The 18,507-nt window shown below is 59.0% G+C and overlaps 2 protein-coding genes across 2 annotated transcripts; both read left to right on the top strand.

The window, feature by feature from the left end:
• Positions 1–1,735: 1,735 nt before the first annotated feature.
• LOC117438103 (solute carrier family 2, facilitated glucose transporter member 4-like) lies at positions 1,736–11,211 on the top strand. Its single transcript, XM_034073519.1, has 11 exons — positions 1,736–1,773; positions 2,676–2,804; positions 3,717–3,838; positions 5,112–5,236; positions 5,323–5,438; positions 5,993–6,113; positions 6,754–6,878; positions 7,705–7,809; positions 7,907–8,008; positions 8,996–9,199; positions 10,743–11,211. The coding sequence occupies exons 1-11, from the start codon at positions 1,756–1,758 to the stop codon at positions 10,890–10,892; spliced, it is 1,317 nt and encodes a 438-aa protein (XP_033929410.1). The 5' UTR covers positions 1,736–1,755; the 3' UTR covers positions 10,893–11,211.
• A 1,740-nt stretch (positions 11,212–12,951) lies between these two features.
• On the top strand, positions 12,952–18,503 carry LOC117438101 (eukaryotic translation initiation factor 5A-1-like; the record flags this gene model as incomplete). Its single annotated transcript, XM_034073517.1, has 4 exons — positions 12,952–12,975; positions 15,283–15,457; positions 16,800–16,904; positions 18,432–18,503. Coding segments are annotated over exons 2-4 (342 nt in total), but the record flags the coding sequence as incomplete, so codon positions are not given.
• Between the last annotated feature and the right edge of the window lie 4 nt (positions 18,504–18,507).

The following is an 18,507-nucleotide window of genomic DNA, read 5'->3' as shown; positions in this document are numbered from 1 at the left end:
TTGGTTAAAAATGAGAAGTTTTGGGTTAAAAGCGATGGGGTTTTGGGGAAACAGGAAGGGGGTTAAGGAAGGAAAGGGGATTTTGGGTGAAAACGAGAGGATTTAGGTTAAAAATGAGGGGGGGTTGGAGAAAAAGGAGGGGGTTGGGGAGAGAAAGGGGATTTTGGGTTGAAAAAGGGGGTTTTGGGGTAAAATCAAGGGGTTTTGGGAAAAAGGAGGGGGTTGGGAAAGGAAGGGGGATTTTGGGTTAAAATCGGAGGATTTTAGTTAAATAAGGAGGATTTTGGGTTAAAAAAGGGGATTTTGGGTTAAAAAAGGAGGATTTTAGGTTAAATAAGGAGGATTTTGGGTTAAAAAGAGGGATTTTGGGTCAAACCTGGTTCAGCTCCGCTCGGTCCCGGAAGCTCTCGCTCCGCTCCAGCCGGATCCTGTCCCTAAGCTCCGCCCCCTTCCCCCTGGCCACGCCCCCTTCAGGCCACGCCCCCTCTGTCCCTGGCCCCGCCCCCTCCAGGCCACGCCCCTTCCCACCCGCTACCATCAGTCTATGGAGCAGGGGGCGCTGCCTGTGACGTCACAAGGGGGCGTGGCCAACGGGAGCGGCCGGCCCCGCGTGACGTGATGCGTCACGCGTGACGTCACGCCGCCGCGCGCTCCCATTGGCTCCTGCCGCGCCCCTCCCCCACCCCCAAAGGTCACATTGACTTTGCCATGGGGGGGGAGGGGCTAAAAATAACCCGGCCCCTCCCCCACCCTTGGCCACGCCCCCAATGGGGGGAGGGGCCAATGGGGGAGGGGCTGGAGGAGGGGGGAGGGGCGATGACGTTTCCGCCCCATTTTGGGGTTAAAAGAGGCTGAATCGGGCAAATAGGGGGCGGGGTCATGGGGGGGAGGGGCGGGGTCATGAGGGGGTCACCGGAGGTCGCCCCTCCCCCACCCCCCACAGGGGTTCCCCCCCCCCATGCATGGGAATGGGGGGAGGGGTGTGGGGGGGGGTGGGGAGGGGGAGGGGCAGGGAAGCTCCGCCCCCCCCTCCCCCCCCAGCGGAGCCTGGAGCAGCGGCTGAGCCCCCCCCTGCCCCATAGAGACCCCATAGAGACCCCATAGAGACCCCATAGAGACCCCATAGAGACCCCATAGAGACCCCATAGAGACCCCCCTGCCCCATAACTGCCCCATAGAGACCCCATAGAGACCCCCCCTGCCCCATAACTGCCCCATAGAGACCCCCCCTGCCCCATAACTGCCCCATAGAGACCCCATAGAGACCCCATAGAGACCCCATAGAGACCCCCCTGCCCCATAACTGCCCCATAGAGACCCCCCTGCCCCATAACTGCCCCATAGAGACCCCCCCTGACCCATAACTGCCCCATAGAGACCCCCTCTGACCCATAACTGCCCCATAGAGGCCCCTATTGCCCCATAACAACCCCCACCTGTCCCATAACTGCCCTATAGAAACCCCCCTCCCCCATAACTGCCCCATAGAGACACCATTGCCCCATAACTGCCCTATAGATAACTCCATTGCCCCATAACAACACCCCCTCTGCCCCATAACTGCCCCATAGGGACCCCCCCTGCCCCATAACTGTCTGCTCACTGCCCCATAGAAACCCCCCATTGACGTCCCCCCACTGCCCCATAGAAACCTGCCTGCCCCATAACTGCCCCATAGAAACCTGCCTGCCCCATAACTGCCCCATAGACCCCCATTGACCCCCCCCCTCCCCAATGGCCACTGGGTTCCATGAGATGCTGGAGGAGGATGAAGTAAGGGGGGTCACTTATGGGTCTTGGGGGGTCACTTATGGGTCTGGGGGGTTCAGTTATGGGTCATGGGGGTCACTTATGGGTCCAGGGGGGTCACTTATGGGTCATGGGGGGTCACTTATGGGTCTTAGGGGGGTCACTTATGGGTCCAGGGGGTTCACTTATGGGTCATGGGGGTCACTTATGGGTCCAGGGGGGTCACTTATGGGTCATGGGGGTCACTTATGGGTCACGGGGGGTCACTTATGGGGTAGGGGGGTCACTTATGGGTCACTGGGTTCACTTATGGGGTAGGGGGGTCACTTATGGGTCAGGGGGGTCACTTATGGGTCTGGAGGGGTCACTTATGGGTCACGGGGGGTCACTTATGGGTCATGGGGGGTCACTTATGGGTCATGGGGGGTCACTTATGGGTCACGGGGGGTCAATTATGGGTCACGGGGGGTCACTTATGGGTCTTAGGGGGGTCACTTATGGGTCTGGAGGGGTCATGTATGGGTCTGGAGGGGTTACTTATGGGTCACGTGGGGTCACTTATGGGTCATGGGGGGTCACTTATGGGGCAGGGGGGTCACTTATGGGTCAGAGGGGGGTCACTTATGGGTCATGGGGGGTCACTTATGGGTCAGGGGGGTCACTTATGGGTCAGGGGGGGTCACTTATGGGTCACGTGGGGTCACTTATGGGTCATGGGGGGTCACTTATGGGTCATGGGGGGTCACTTATGGGGCAGGGGGGTCACTTATGGGTCAGAGGGGGGTCACTTATGGGTCATGGGGGGTCACTTATGGGGCAGAGGGTGCAGGAATGACCCCAAATGCCCATATAAGGGAAGCCTATTGGGGGGGGGGGGGGAGGTGTTGATGGGGGGCGGGGCCAAGCGCTGACCCCGCCCCCTCCAGGAGGGGGAGGGGCCTCCGGAAGAGGGGGGCGGGGCCTTGACCCCCCCCCTGCTCCTCGCTGTGGTCGCGGCCGCCCTGAGCTCGGTGCAAGTGGGATTCAATGTGGGGGTGCTGAATGTGCCCTATAGGGTGAGCCCCATAGGGAACCATAGGGACCCATAGAGAATGAATGGACCCATAGGGTGTGAATGGACCCATAGGGTGTGAATGGGACCCATAGGGAGTGAATGGGACCCATAGAGAGTGAATGGACCCATAGAGAGTGAATGGACCCTATAGGGAGTGAATGGACCCATAGGGAGTGAATGGACCCATGGAGAGTGAATGGGACCTATAGAGAGTGAATGGGACCCATAGAGTGTGAATGGGACCCATAGGGAGTGAATGGACCCATTAGGAGTGAATGGACCCATAGGGAGTGAATGGGACCCATAGAGAGTGAATGGACCCATAGGGAGTGAATGGGCCCCATAGATGGGTGATGCATTGGAGGGACCCATGGGTGATGTATGGGGTGGGACCCATTGGTGGTTGGGAGCCCCATAGATGGGTGAACGCCCCACTGCGGGGTAGGTGCCCCATAGCGGTTTCCCTGCCCCATAGCTCTCTCCTCACCCCATAGCAATGTCTCTACCCCATAGCTCTCTTATCACCCCATAGCAGTGTCCCTGCCCCATAGAACTCTCCCTACCCCATAGCAATGTCTCTGCCCCATAGTGCTGCCCCATAGCTCTCTCCTCACCCCATAGCAGTGTCGCCACCCCATAGCTCCCTCCCTGCCCTATACCAATGTCTCTGCCCCATAGCACTCTCCTCACCCCATAGCACTCTCCCTGCCCCATAGCCCTGTCCCCGCCCCATAGCCCCGCCCCCATTGTTGTCCCCGCCCCCATCCCCTCTCCCCCCTCCCCCAGGCTCTCTCCAATACGTCTCTATGGCAACGCGGCCCCTCCCCCCCCGTGGCTGTTCCCCTCCTCCCTCAGTGACCCCGCCCCCAGGCTCTAGCCCCGCCCCCCTCAGTGACCCCGCCCCTCCCCCCAGGCTCTGTCCAACACGTCTCTATGGCAACGCGGCCCCTCCCCCCCCGTGGCTGTTCCCCTCCTCCCCCTCGGGGCTGTTCCCGCAGCTCTGGCGGCGGCGCCGGCGGCTGAGAGGCTGGGACGGTGAGGGGGGAGGGGCCACTGAGGGGGCGGGGCCACTGAGGGGGCGGGGCCTCGAGGGGAGGGGGCGGGGCTTGGGAGGGGGCGGGGCTGAGAGGGGCGGGGCTTGGAGAGGAGGGGGCGGGGCCACTGAGGGGGCGGGGCCTGGGGAGTGGGCGGGGTCACTGAGGGGCGGGGCTTGGGGAGGGGGCGGTGCTGAGAGGGGCGTGGCTTGGAGAGGGGGCGGGGCTTGGGGAGGGTGCCGGGCTTGGGAGGGGAGGGGCTGGGAGGGGGCGGAGCCTCGAGCGGAGTGGGCGGGGCTTGGAGAGGGGCGGGGCCTCGAGGGGAGGGGGCGAAGATGAGAGGGGCGGGGTTTGGATGGAGGGGGTGGGGCTTTGACGGGGCGTGGCTTGGGGAGGGGGAGGGGCTTGAGGGGCTGAAGGGGGCGGGGCTTTGGAGGGGGCGTCGCTTGGATGGGATTTGGAGTGGAGGGGGCGGAGCTTGGAGGGGAGGGGTGGGGCTTAGAGGGGAGGGGCTGGGTTTGGAGGGGAGGGGGCGGGGATTGAGGAGGCTGAAGGGGATGGGGCATGGGGGCGGGGCTTGGGGAGGGGGCGGGGCCTCGAGGGGAGGGGCTGGGTTTGGAGGGGAGGGGGCGGGGCTTGAGGAGGCTGAAGGGGGTGGGGCCTGGGGGCGGAGCTTGGAGAGGAAGGGGAGGGGCTTGGAGGGGAGGGGGAGAGGTTTGGAGTGGGCGTGGCTTGATGGGGTTTGTAGGGGAGGGGGCGGAGCTTGGAGGGGAGGGGTGGGGCTTGAGGGGCTGAAGGGGGCGGGGCTTGGAAGGGGCGGGGCTTGTGAGGGGTTAGAGGGGAGGGGGCGGAGCTTGAGGGGGCTGAAGGGGAAAGGGCTTAAAGGGGATGGGGACAGGGTCTGGGGGCGGGGCTTGTAGGGGGCGGGGCTTGAGGGGGGCGGGGCTTGTAAGGGGCGGGGCTTCATGGGGGTGGGGCTTAAAGGGGTGGGGCTTAAGGTGGGTGGAGCTTAAGGGAAGGGGTTTAAAGGGTGGGGGTTTAAGGGGCGGGGCTTAAAATGGGCGGGGCTTAAAATGGGGGGGTCGTGCTCAATGGGAGGTGCTTAAAGGGGAGGAGCCTAAAGGGGTGTGGTCAATGAAGGGGCGGGGCTTAAATAGGCGGACCAATGGGTGGAAAGGGGCGTGGCTAACCGGGAGTGAGGCTCTAAAGGGGAGGGGCTAAACAGAGGAGGGGGCGTGGCCAAACCCCCCGTGGCCCCGCCCCTCCCCTTGCAGGAAAGGCGCCCTATTGGCCAGCAATGGGCTGGCTGTGATTGGAGGAGCCCTGATGGGCGGGGCCGAGCTTGGCCCCACCTACGCCCTGGTCGTCATTGGCCGGTTGGTCACCGGCCTCCACTCAGGTACCGCCCCCTTAAAGGGGCAACGCACGTCATTGGTTGGCGGGGGGGGGGGCGTGGCCAAGCGTGACCCCGCCCCCTTCCCTCAGGCCTGGCCTCGGGATTGGTCCCCTTGTACGTGGAGGAGGTGGCCCCGCCCCCCCTGCAGGGGGCGCTGAGCGCCGCCCACGAGGCCGGATTCGCCCTCGGGCTGCTGACGTCACAGGTGGGGGCGTGGCCTTGGAGGGGGGCGGGGCTTGGGGGGAACCACGTGATGTCGCGATAGAGCGTGGTGGTATCGCGATAATGGGTGTTGTATGGTGACAATGGGGTGTATATGGTGTCACTATGGCAATGCTATCGCGACATGGGGTGCCATATAGTGACATTGGGGTGCTGTATCGCAGCACTATCGCGATACTGGGTGCCATATCGTGGTACTGGGTGTCATATCGCGACACTATCACAACATGGGGTGCCGTATCGTGACACTGGAGATATTGCAATATAGGGGTGCCGTATGGCAACGCTATCGCGACACCGTGATGCCATATCGCGATATATGGGTGCCATATGGCAATGCTATTGTGGCACTATTGTGATATAGGGGTGCCATATGGCAATGCTATCACAGCACTATCGCGATATATGGGTGCCATATGGCGACATTGGGGTGCCATATCGCGATATAGGGGTGCCATATTGCAACCCTATCGCTGCTCTATCGCGATATAGGGGTGCACTATCGCGATCCCCCCCCCGTTCCCCTCCCCCCCCCAGGTCCTGGCTCTGCCCCCATTGCTGGGCTCTGTCCGGTCTCTCCCGGCGCTCCTGGCACTGGGAATGCTTCCGGCCGCGCTCCAGCTGCTGCTGCTGCCAATGGGGCCGGGGGGGGCCCACGGTGAGCACCGGACACAGCCCCGCCCCCACATTAGCCCCGCCCCCTCCTTAGCCCCGCCCCCTCCTTAGCCCCGCCCCCAATTTAACCCCTCCCCCTGCTTTAGACCCCTCCCCCCCATTAGCCCCTCCCCCCACATTAGCCCCTCCCCCTTTACCCCCCCCATTTTAGCCCCTCCCCCCACATTAACTCCTCCTTCACTTCAACCCCTCCCCCCAACATTAGCCCCTCCCCCACTTTAGCCCCTCCCCCCTTAACCCCCTCCCCCATCCTTAACCCCTCCCCCCACTTTAGCCCCTCCCCCACTTTAACCCCTAAGTCACATTGATCCCTCCCCCTCCCCCATCACCCCATTTTAGCCCCTCCCCCCACTTTACCCCCTCCCCCCTTTACCCCTCACCCACTTTAACCCCCCACCACAGTAACCCCTCCCCCCCACATTAGCCCCTCCCCCCTTAACCCCTCACCCCATTTTAACCCCTCCCCCTCTTTTGCCCCTACCCCCTTTTTATCCCATCCCCCCTCTTTACCCCCTCCCCCCATTAACCCCTCCCCCCCTTTACCCCCCCCTGTTTAACCCCTCCCCCTCTTTAACCCCTCCCCCATTCCCCCCTCCCCCTCTAACCCTCCCCTCCCCCCGCAGGCGCATGCGCAGGCCCCGCCCCCCGCCTGGGGCTGCCGCAGCTGTGGGGGCGGGGCCAGCTCCGGCAGCCAATGGCGATCGTGGTGGGGGCGGCGCTGGGCAAGGAGCTGGCTGGGATTGGAGCGGTGAGGGGGCGGGGCCTGAAGGGGGCGGGGCCTGAAGGGGGCGGGGCCTGAAGGGGGCGGTGCTGGGCAAGGAGCTGGCTGGGATTGGAGCGGTGAGGGGGCGGGGCCAAGGGGGGCGGGGCCTAAAGGGGCGGGGCTAAAGGGGCTGAATGGGAGGGGCTAAATGGGCTTAAGGGGAGGGGCTTAAAGTGGGCGGGGTTAAAGGGGGTTTGAAGAGGGCGGGGCCTGAAGGGGAGGGGCTAATGGGATTGAATGGGGGGCTTAAGGTGGGAGGGGCTTAAGGGGGCGGGGATAAAGGGGGGGAGGGGAGGGGTTTAAAGTGGGCGGAGCTAAAGGGGTTTGAAGGGAGTAGGCCTTGGAGTGGTGGGAGTTAAATGGGGCGGGGCTAAAGAGGGCGGGGCCTGAAGGGGGAGGGGCTTAAAGGGGAGGAGCTACAAGGGGCGGGGTCTGAAGGGGGTGGAGCCAATAGGAGGCGGGGTCTGAATGGGGATGGTCTAAAGGGGAGGGATTTAAAGGGGACAGAGCCTAAAGGGGAGGGGCTAAGAGGGGCGGGGCTTAAAGGGGAGGGGCTTAAATGGGAGGGGGTTTAAAAGGGGAGGGGCTTAAAGGGAACGTGGCCTAATTGTGGGTGGAGCTTAAATGGGAGGGGCCAAAAGGGGCGGGGCTAAAACGAGGGTGGGTCTAAATAGGGTCTTAGAGGGGAAGTGGCCTCTGAGAGGGTGGGGCTTAAAGAGGGGCGGGGTCTAAAGGGGAGGAGCCAATGGGAGACGAGGGGTGACGCAAAGGGGGCGTGGTCTGACTTTGGCCCCGCCCCCTCCCCATGTAGCTCTATTACTACTCGACGGCCATCTTTGAGAGGGCGGGGCTTCCGCAGCCCACGTGGGCCACGGTGGCCACTGGCGTCATCAACATGGCCGCCACGCTGGCGGCGGTAAGCCCCGCCCCCTTCCCTCCTTGCCCCGCCCCCTTTGGGGCTGTCAGCCAATGGGAGCGGGGCTGGTGTGACACGTGGTCCTCCCGTCCTGCAGGGGGCGCTGTGGCGCAGGGCGGGGCGCAGGGCGCTGCTCATGGGGGGGCTGCTGGGCATGGCCCTGAGCTCGGTGGTGATGACAATGGGGATGAGCATGAAGGTGAGGGGGAAAGGGACAGAAAATCACCCAAAATGACCCAAAATCAACCAAAAATGACCCAAAAATGACCCAAAATGACCCAAAAATGACCCGAAATGACACAAAAATGACCCAAAACAGCCAAAAATTATCGAAAAATGACCCAAAATGACAAAAAATTACCCAAAAATCACGCCAAATGACGCAAAAATGACCCAAAACTGACCAAAACTGACCCAAACTCACCCAAAATGACCCAAAACTGACCCGAAACGATCCAAAAGTGACCGAAAACGGCCAAAAATGATCCAGAAATGACCCAAAATCACCCCAAAATGACCCAAGATTACCCAAAATGACCCAAAACGGACGAAAACGATCCAAAAATGACCCAAAACGGTCCCAAAACAGCCAAAAATGAACCAATACAGCCCAAAATAACCCAAAATGACCCAAAACACCCATCCCCCATCCCCACCACCCATAGCCCCACTCCCACCCCATTATCCCCTCGGGACCCTCCCCCCATCACCCCCATATCCCCATCACACCCATTGCCCCCCACTGACACCATTGACTCCATCACCCCCATCACCCCCATTACCCCCATTACCCCATTACCCCATTACCCCCATTACCCCCATTACCCCATTACCCCATCACCCCATTACCCCCATTACCCCCATTACCCCCATTACCCCATTACCCCCATTACCCCCATTACCCCATTACCCCATCACCCCCATTACCCCCATTACCCCATTACCCCCATTACCCCATCATCCCCATTACCCCCATCACCCCCATTACCCCATTACCCCCATTACCCCCATTACCCCATTACCCCCATTACCCCCATTACCCCATTACCCCATTACCCCATCACCCCATTACCCCCATTACCCCCATTCCCCCATCACCCCCATTACCCCCATCACCCCCATTACCCTATTACCCCATTACCCCCATTACCCCATCACCCCCATTGACACCCATCACCCCCCACAGGCCCCATGGCCGCTGCCCCCCACCCTGGCTATGGGGGGGGGTCTGCTCCTGGTCTCCTCCTTCGCTATGGGGCCAGGGCTCATCCCAAGGCTGCTCCCAATGGAGCTGATCCCGATCCCAGCGCGTGCGGCTGCTGCTGGTGTCACTGCAGCCATGGCCTGGGCTGGCAATGGGGCTGTGGCGGCTGCTGTGCCCCATATGGAGGTAATGGGGGACATGGGGGGCAATGGGGGTCAATGGGGGTCAATGGGTATCAATGGGTGTCAATGGGGGGCAATGGGGCTGTGGCGGCTGCCGTGCCCCATATGGAGGTAATGGGGGCAATGGGGGCAATGGGGATCAATGGGGATCAATGGGGATCAATGGGGGGCAATGGAGATCATTGGGGGCAATGGGGGTCAATGGGGATCAATGGGGGGCAATGGAGATCAATGGGGATCAATGGGCATCAACGGGTGTCAATGGGGGGCAATGGGTGTCAATGGGTGTCAATGGGTATCAATGGGTGTCAATGGGTGTCAATGGGTGTCAATGGGGATCAATGGGGATCAATGGGGGGCAATGGGGGCAATGGGTATCAATGGGTGTCAATGGGGGGCAATGGGGCTGTGGTGGCTGCCGTGCCCCATATGGAGGTAATGGGGTCAATGGGGATCAATGGGGGTCAATGGGGGTCAATGGGTATCAATGGGGGCAATGGGGGTCAATGGGTGTCAATGGGGATCAATGGGGGCAATGGGGATCAATGGGTGTCAATGAGGGGCAATGGGTGTCAATGGGGATCAATGGAGGTCAATGGGGGGCAATGGGTGTCAATGGGGGGCAATGGGGCTGTGGCGGCTGCCGTGCCCCATATGGAGGTAATGGGGATCAATGGGGGGCAATGGGGGGCAATGGGGATCAATGGGGGTCAATGGGTATCAATGGGGATCAATGGGGGGCAATGGGGGTCAATGGGGGGCAATGGGTATCAATGGGTGTCAATGGGGGGCAATGGGGCTGTGGCGGCTGCCGTGCCCCATATGGAGGTAATGGGGGCAATGGGGGGCAATGGGGGGCAATGGGGGGCAATGGGGATCAATGGGGTCAGTGGGTATCAATGGGGGCTATGGGGGGCAATGGGGGGCAATGGGTATCAATGGAGATCAATGGGTATCAATGGGTGTCAATGGGGGGCAATGGGGCTGTGGTGGCTGCCGTGCCCCATATGGAGGTAATGGGGTCAATGGGGATCAATGGGGGTCAATGGGGGTCAATGGGTATCAATGGGGGCAATGGGGGTCAATGGGTGTCAATGGGGCTGTGGTGGCTGCCGTGCCCCATATGGAGGTAATGGGGTCAATGGGGGGCAATGGGGATCAATGGGGATCAATGGGTGTCAATGGGGATCAATGGGGATCAATGGGCATCAATGGGCGTCAATGGGTGTCAATGGGTGTCAATGGGGATCAATGGGGGGCAATGGGTGTCAATGGGTGTCAATGGGTATCAATGGGTGTCAATGGGTATCAATGGGTATCAATGGGTGTCAATGGGGGGCAATGGGGCTGTGGCGGCTGCCGTGCCCCATATGGAGGTAATGGGGGCTATGGGGGTCAATGGGTGTCAATGGGGATCAATGGGTGTCAATGGGTGTCAATAGGTATCAATGGGTATCAATGGGTATCAATGGGTGTCAATAGGTATCAATGGGTATCAATGGGTATCAATGGGTGTCAATAGGTATCAATGGGTTCCCCCCCCCCAGCTCTCCCTTGGTCCGTTCCTGTTCCTCCCCTTTGGGGTCCTTGCGGCTGTTTCTGCCCTTGGGGTGTTCCTGTTCCTGCCTGAGACCCGCGGGGCCCCCCTGGGCCCCCCCAAACCCAGCACTGAGCTGCAGCTGCTGGGGGGGTCCTGAGGGAGCCAAAACTGACCCAAAACTGACCCAAAATGAGACAAAACTGACCCAAATTGACCCAGGACTGACCCAAATTGACCCAAAACGACCCAATATGACCCACAATTGACCCAAACTGACCTAAATTGACCCAAAACTGACCTAAATTGACCCAGAATTGACCTAAATCGACCCAGAACTGCTCAAAACTGACCCAAAATGACCCAAATTGACCCAAAACTGCTTAAAACAAGACAAAACTGACCCAAATAGACCCAAAACTGACCTAAATTGACCCAAAACTGACCCAAACTGCCCTAAACCCCCCAAAACACTCCAAAAACACCCAAAACTCCCCAAAATTGCCCCAAAACCCCATTGGGGTCACCCCCCATAAAGAACCCTTGAATCCAACCTGGCTCCATAGTGTTATTGGGGGGGGGGGGCAGAATTCCATAGGGATTGGGTCTGTTCCATGTTATCCAATGGGATCAGACCCATCCCATGTTATCCAATGGGATCAAACCCATCCCATATTATCCATAGGGATTGGGTCCATCCCATGTTATCCATAGGGATCAGACCCATCCCATGTTATCCAATGGGATCAAACCCATTCCATGTTATCCATAGGGATCAGACCCATCCCATGTTATCCAATGGGATTGGGTCCATCCCATGTTATCCATAGGGATCAAACCCATCCCATGTTATCCATAGGGATCAGACCCATCCCATGTTATCCATAGGGTTTGGGTCCATCCCATGTTATCCATAGGGATTGGGTCTATTCCATGTTATCCATAGGGATTGGGTCTATCCCATGTTATCCATAGGGATCAGACCCATTCCATGTTATCCATAGGGATCAGACCCATCCCATGTTATCCAATGGGATCAAACCCATCCCATGTTATCCATAGGGATTGGGCTCATTCCATGTTATCCAATGGGATCAAACCCATCCCATGTTATCCATAGGGATTGGGTCCATCCCATGTTATCCATAGGGATCAGACCCATCCCATGTTATCCAATGGGATCAGACCCATCCCATGTTATCCATAGGGATCAAACCCATCCCATGTTATCCAATGGGATCAAACCCATCCCATGTTATCCATAGGGATCAGGCCCATCCCATGTTATCCATAGGGATCGGGTCCATCCCATGTTATCCATAGGGATCAGACCCATCCCATGTTATCCAATGGGATCAAACCCATCCCATGTTATCCAATGGGATCAGACCCATCCCATGTTATCCATAGGGATCAGACCCATCCCATGTTATCCAATGGGATCAAACCCATCCCATGTTATCCATAGGGATTGGGCTCATTCCATGTTATCCAATGGGATCAAACCCATCCCATGTTATCCATAGGGATTGGGTCCATCCCATGTTATCCATAGGGATCAGACCCATCCCATGTTATCCAATGGGATCAGACCCATCCCATGTTATCCATAGGGATCAAACCCATCCCATGTTATCCAATGGGATCAAACCCATCCCATGTTATCCATAGGGATCAGGCCCATCCCATGTTATCCATAGGGATCGGGTCCATCCCATGTTATCCATAGGGATCAAACCCATCCCATGTTATCCATAGGGATTGGGTCTATTCCATGTTATCCAATGGGATCAGACCCATCCCATGTTATCCATAGGGATCGGGCCCATCCCATGTTATCCATAGGGATCAGACCCATCCCATGTTATCCAATGGGATCAGACCCATCCCATGTTATCCAATGGGATCAAACCCATCCCATGTTATCCAATGGGATCAAACCCATCCCATGTTATCCAATGGGATCAGACCCATCCCATGTTATCCAATGGGATCGGGTCCCTCTCCTGCCCCCCCCAACATGGCGCCTCCTCCTCCTCCCCCCCCCACCCCCGCGCATGCGCCGCTCCCCCTCCCACACCCGTCCCCCCGCGCATGCGCAGTGCCCGCGGGAGGGGAGGGGAGGGGGGGGGCGGTGCCGGAGCGGGGCGGGGCGCGCATGCGCAGTGCCGGGGGCAGGGGTGGGGGGGCTCGCAGGGAGCCAGCGCGGCGGCGGCGGTTGCGATCGCGGACGCGGGGGGGGGGTAAGTCGCGACATGACGTAACAAAACCACGTGGCCCGGGGGGGTGGGGGGGTCCTATCGCGATAGTAAAGGTGGGGGGGGAACGGGGGGGGTTAAATCGGGGTCGGAATGGGGGGGAAAACGGGGGGGGGGAGGGGGGGAGGGGGGAATGAGTTGGTTCCTTCCCCCCCCCCCCCCCCCCCGGCGGTCAGATGGGCCCGGCCCGCGTGGCGCGCGCCGCACGCACACTCACGCACCCCCCCCCCCCCTATATAAAGCGGGTGCCCCCCGGCGCTCCCCCTCAGACCGGCGGCAGCCGCCGCCCCGTACGGACGCTCCCGTTGCTGCTCCCTCCCCCTTCCCCCTTAGTTCTTCCTTCCCCCCCATATTTTCCCCTTTAAACCCCCCCGGAACCCCAATTCCTGAGGTAAAGTCGCCTTTAAACAGCCATTAAATGGCGTTGGGGGGGGGGGGGGATCGCGGCCTCGTCGCTGCCGTCGGTTAACGGGGGGGTTTAAGGGGTCGGGAAAAGGGATAAAGGGGTTACGGAGACCCCACACTTCTCTATGTTAAAGGGGGGCCGGGTTTAGGGGTCACCCCCTTTCCGGTCGGGGACCATGTGGCCGGTGAGGCCTAGGCCTGGCTTTGCGGCCTGGTCGCCATGTGCCATGGGGGGGGAGGGGGGGGGAGGAAAAGGCGCCTGCGCATTAAAAGGGGGGGGGGAAAGGCACGAGGACCCCCCCATAGCACCAAGGGGGGGTTAAGGAATGTGGGGACCCCCGTGTACGTGGGGGTTTGGGGTCACCCTTAACCCCCCCAATGCACTTCATGGGCGGCCCCATTGGTGCCGGTTATGGGGGGGGAAACAACGTGGGTGCCACGTGGGGGGGGGGAACCCCAACCGGTGTCATTGACCCCCTTGATGGGGGTCCCCAAATGCTATGGGGGGGAGGAGCACCCAATAGGGGGTCCCCACGTCCCTTTTTAGGGGGGTCTTTGGCCTCCATATGGGGTCCCCATTGCTATGGGGGGGGGTTCTCAGTCCCTATAGGCGGTCCCCAATCCCTATAGGGGGTTACCCCCCATTCTATGCCCTGCTTGTTTTGGGGTCCCCCCCTTATCCGGCCCATATCCCTCATGTTCTTTATGCCCCCCCATATCCTTACCCCCTATGTCCCCCTTATCCCCATTCCTATGTCCCCATATCCCCCCTTTATCCCCCTTTATCCCCATGTTCCTTGTCTCCCCATGTCCCCCCTATACCCCTTATGCTTCCCATACCCCCCTTATCTCCTTTAATCCCCATGTCCCCCATATCCCCCTTTATCCCCATATCCCCATCCTTTTATCCCCCATATCCCCCCTTATCCCACTTTCTCCCCTTATCCCCCCTTTACCCCTTTATCCTCCTATGTCCCCCTTTATACCCATATCCCCCCTTTATCCCCATACCCCTTATCCCCCCATTCCCCCTCTTTACCCCTCACCTTTATCCCCTACCTTTACCCCCCTTATACCCCTATGTCCCCCTTTACCCCCATATCCACATCCTTTTACCCCCATATCCACCTTTATCCCCATACCCCTTATCCTCCCTTTACCCCTTACCTTTACCCCCTTATCCACCATGTCCCCCTTTATCCCCATATCCCCATCTATTTCCCCCCCATTTCCCCCCCATTTCCCCCCCATATCCCCCCCCTTCCACCCCCTTACCCCCCCATTCCCCCACCTTTCCCTTCACCTTTATCCCCTACCTTTACCCCCCTTATCCCCCTATGTCCCCCTTTATCCCCATACCCCTTATCCCCACCATATCCTTATCCTTTCCCCCTTTACTCCCCCCTTACCCCCCTTTTTACCCCCTGCCTTTACCCCCTTTATCCCTTGTGCCCCCCATATCCCCCCATTGCCCCCCCATTTGCCCCCCATTCCCCCCATTCCCCCCATTCCCCCCCCATTCCCCCCCATATCCCCCCCATATCCCCCCCATATCCCCCCCATATCCCCCCCATATCCCCCCCATATCCCCCCATATCCCCCCATATCCCCCCATATCCCCCCATTGCCCCCCATTGCCCCCCATTGCCCCCCATTTCCCCCCATTTCCCCCCCATATCCCCCCATTGCCCCCCCATTTGCCCCCCATATCCCCCCATTGCCCCCCCATTTCCCCCCATATCCCCCCGTTTGCCCCCATTCCCCCCCATATCCCCCCATTTGCCCCCATTTGCCCCCCCATTTGCCCCCATATCCCCCCCATTTGCCCCCCATATCCCCCCCTATGCCCCCCATTACCCCCCTAACCCCTGTCTGTGCCCCCCCCAGAGCCACAGCCATGGCGGATGACCTGGACTTCGAGACGGGGGACGCAGGAGCCTCGGCCACGTTCCCTATGCAGTGCTCAGCCCTGCGCAAGAACGGCTTCGTGGTGCTCAAGGGCAGGCCCTGCAAGATCGTCGAGATGTCCACCTCCAAAACGGGCAAGCACGGGCATGCCAAGGTCAGGAACACCCAAAAACACCTGAAAACAGCCCAAAAACAGCCCAAAATACCCCAAAATAACCCCAAAATAACCCCAAAACGGGCAAGCACGGGCACGCCAAGGTCAGAAACACCCAAAAACAGCCCAAAATAACCCAAAACAGCCCAAAATAACCCAAAATAGCCAAAAATAACCCCAAAACGGGCAAGCATGGGCACGCCAAGGTCAGAAACACCCAAAAACACCCCAAAACAGCCCAAAAACAGCCAAAAACAGCCCAGAATACCCCAAAATAACCCCAAAACGGGCAAGCACGGGCACGCCAAGGTCAGCAATGCACCAAAAACACCCAAAACCAGTCCAAAATAACCCAAAATACCCCAAAATAACCCCAAAACGGGCAAGCACGGGCACGCCAAGGTTAGAAACACACCAAAATACCCCAAAACCAGCCCAAAATACCCCCAAACAGCCCAAAATAACCCAAAACACCCCAAAATACCCCAAAAATGGTCAAAATACCCCTAAATATCCCTAAACACCAACTCCACCTCCAAAACGGGCAAGCACCAATATCAGAGACACCCCAAAACACCCGAAAACACCCCAAAACCAGCCTGAAACACCCCCAAATACCCCAAAAATGGTCCAAAACTATGCAAAAAGGTCAAAACCAGCCCAAAATACCCCTAAATACACCTGAGTACAGCTATATACACCTAATACCCCTAAAACCAAACTCCATGTCCAAAACGGGCAAGCACCAATCTCAGAGACACCCCAAAAACACTTGAAACACCCCAAAATACCCCCCAAAATACCTCTAAAACGGCCCAAAATACCCCAAATTCCCCAAAACTGGCCCAAAATATCCTAAAAACGGTCAAAACCACCCAAGGATACCCCTAAACCACCCAAAACACCCCAAAATCCACTGAAAGACTCAAACCCCAGCCCTAAACACCCCAAACCCAACCAAAACACCCCAAAACTCCCCTTAAACACCCCAAAATGCCCCAAAATCCACCCTAAAGACCCCAAAATAGCCCCAAAACACCCCAAAATCCACCCCAAATTGCCCAAAAAGCCCCAAATTTGCCCCAAAACACCCCCCAAACCCCCATTAACCCCAATGGCACCAACCCCCTTTAACCCCCCACCCCCCAATTGGCCCCGCCCCCTATTGGCTCCGCCCCCATCCACATGGCCACGCCCCCTCCATGCCCCTCCCCTCTATGGCCCCGCCCCCTCCCATGGTCCCAATCCCCCATTGGCTCCGCCCCATTGGCCACGCCCCCACCCCAATGGCCCCGCCCACCCCCGCCCCACGTGACTCCACGGCCCTCTCCCATTGGTCCAGGTGCACCTCGTGGGCATTGACATCTTCACGGGCAAGAAGTACGAGGACATCTGCCCCTCGACCCACAACATGGACGTGCCCAACATCAAGAGGAACGACTTCCAGGTACCCCCTGCCCCACATCTATGGGGCACAGAGAGATCTATGGGGCACAGAGAGATCTATGGGGCTGGGAGAGATCTATGGGGCACAGAGAGATCTATGGGGCAGGGTGAGATCTATGGGGCTGGGAGAGATCTATGGGGCACAGAGAGATCTGTGGGGCTGGGATACAGCTATGGGGCACGACTTCCAGGTACCCCCTGCCCCACATCTGTGGGGCACAGAGAGACATCTATGGGGCAGGGTGAGATCTATGGGGCTGGGAGAGATCTATGGGGCAGGGACACAGCTATGGGGCTGAGAGAGACATCTATGGGGCTGGGACACAGCTATGGGGCTGAGAGAGATCTATGGGGCAGGGACACAGCTATGGGGCTGAGAGAGACATCTATGGGGCTGGGACACAGCTATGGGGCTGAGAGAGATCTGTGGGGCAGGGACACAGCTATGGGGCTGAGAGAGACATCTATGGGGCTGGGACACAGCTATGGGGCTGAGAGAGATCTATGGGGCTGGGACACAGCTATGGGGCAGGGAGAGACAGTTATGGGGCACAGAGCCACAACATGGACGTGCCCAACATCAAGAGGAACGACTTCCAGGTACCCCCTGCCCCACAGCTATGGGGCACAGAGAGATCTATGGGGCAGGGACACAGCTATGGGGCTGGGAGAGATCTATGGGGCTGGGAGAGATCTATGGGGCTGGGTGAGATCTATGGGGCTGAGAGAGATCTATGGGGCTGGGAGAGATCTATGGGGCTGGGTGAGATCTATGGGGCTGAGGGACTGCTATGGGGCAGGGAGAGACAGTTATGGGGCACAGAGCCACAACATGGACGTGCCCAACATCAAGAGGAACGACTTCCAGGTACCCCCTGCCCCACACCTATGGGGCAGAGAGACACTTATGGGGCTGAGAGAGACCTGTGGGGCTGAGGGACTGCTATGGGGCAGGGAGAGACAGTTATGGGGCTGAGAGAGACCTGTGGGGCTGAGGGACTGCTATGGGGCAGGGAGAGACAGTTATGGGGCTGAGAGAGACTTGTGGGGCTGAGAGACCCACACTTATGAAGCACAGACCCACACTTATGGGGCAGAACATCCCTTAGCATCCCACTTACCACCCTTACAGAGCACAACAGCCCATAACCTCCCACTTATGGGGCTGAACCCCCTTCCCCTCCCTATAGTAAAATGCCTCTATGGGGTCTCTATGGGGTCTCTATGGGGTCTCTATGGGGTCTCTATGGGGTCTCTATGGGTCTCTATGTGTCTCTATGGGTCTCTATGTGTCTCTATGTGTCTATATGGGTCTCTATGTGTCTCTATGTGTCTCTATGTGTTTCTATGTGTCTCTGTGGGTCTCTATGTGTCTCTATGTGTCTCTATGGGGTGTCTATGGGTGTCTATGTGTCTCTATGGGGTCTCTATGGGTCTCTATGGGGTCTCTATGGGGTGTCTATGGGGGTCTCTATGGGGTGTCTATGGGTCAGTGCTATGGGGCTGCCCCCTAAGTGCTGTGGGGCAGCTCATAGGCATCCAGGACGGGTGTCTATGTGTCTCTATGGGGTCTCTATGGGTCTCTATGTGTCTCTATGGGTCTC

This window comes from Melopsittacus undulatus, assembly GCF_012275295.1.
Source record: "Melopsittacus undulatus isolate bMelUnd1 chromosome 25 unlocalized genomic scaffold, bMelUnd1.mat.Z SUPER_25_unloc_2, whole genome shotgun sequence".
Classification (NCBI taxonomy): domain Eukaryota; kingdom Metazoa; phylum Chordata; class Aves; order Psittaciformes; family Psittaculidae; genus Melopsittacus; species Melopsittacus undulatus.
The sequence above is the reverse complement of the archived record's forward strand: the minus strand, read 5'-3'. Positions and strand labels throughout refer to the sequence as shown.

What these genes read in the sequence shown, in the direction of transcription:
- LOC117438103 (XM_034073519.1), top strand. An exon ending in TGCTGAATGTGCCCTATAGG is followed by an intron (nt 2,805 to 3,716) that starts GTGAGCCCCATA and finishes CCCTCCCCCCAG; the next exon opens with GCTCTGTCCAACACGTCTCT. An exon ending in GGTCACCGGCCTCCACTCAG is followed by an intron (nt 5,237 to 5,322) that starts GTACCGCCCCCT and finishes CCCTTCCCTCAG; the next exon opens with GCCTGGCCTCGGGATTGGTC.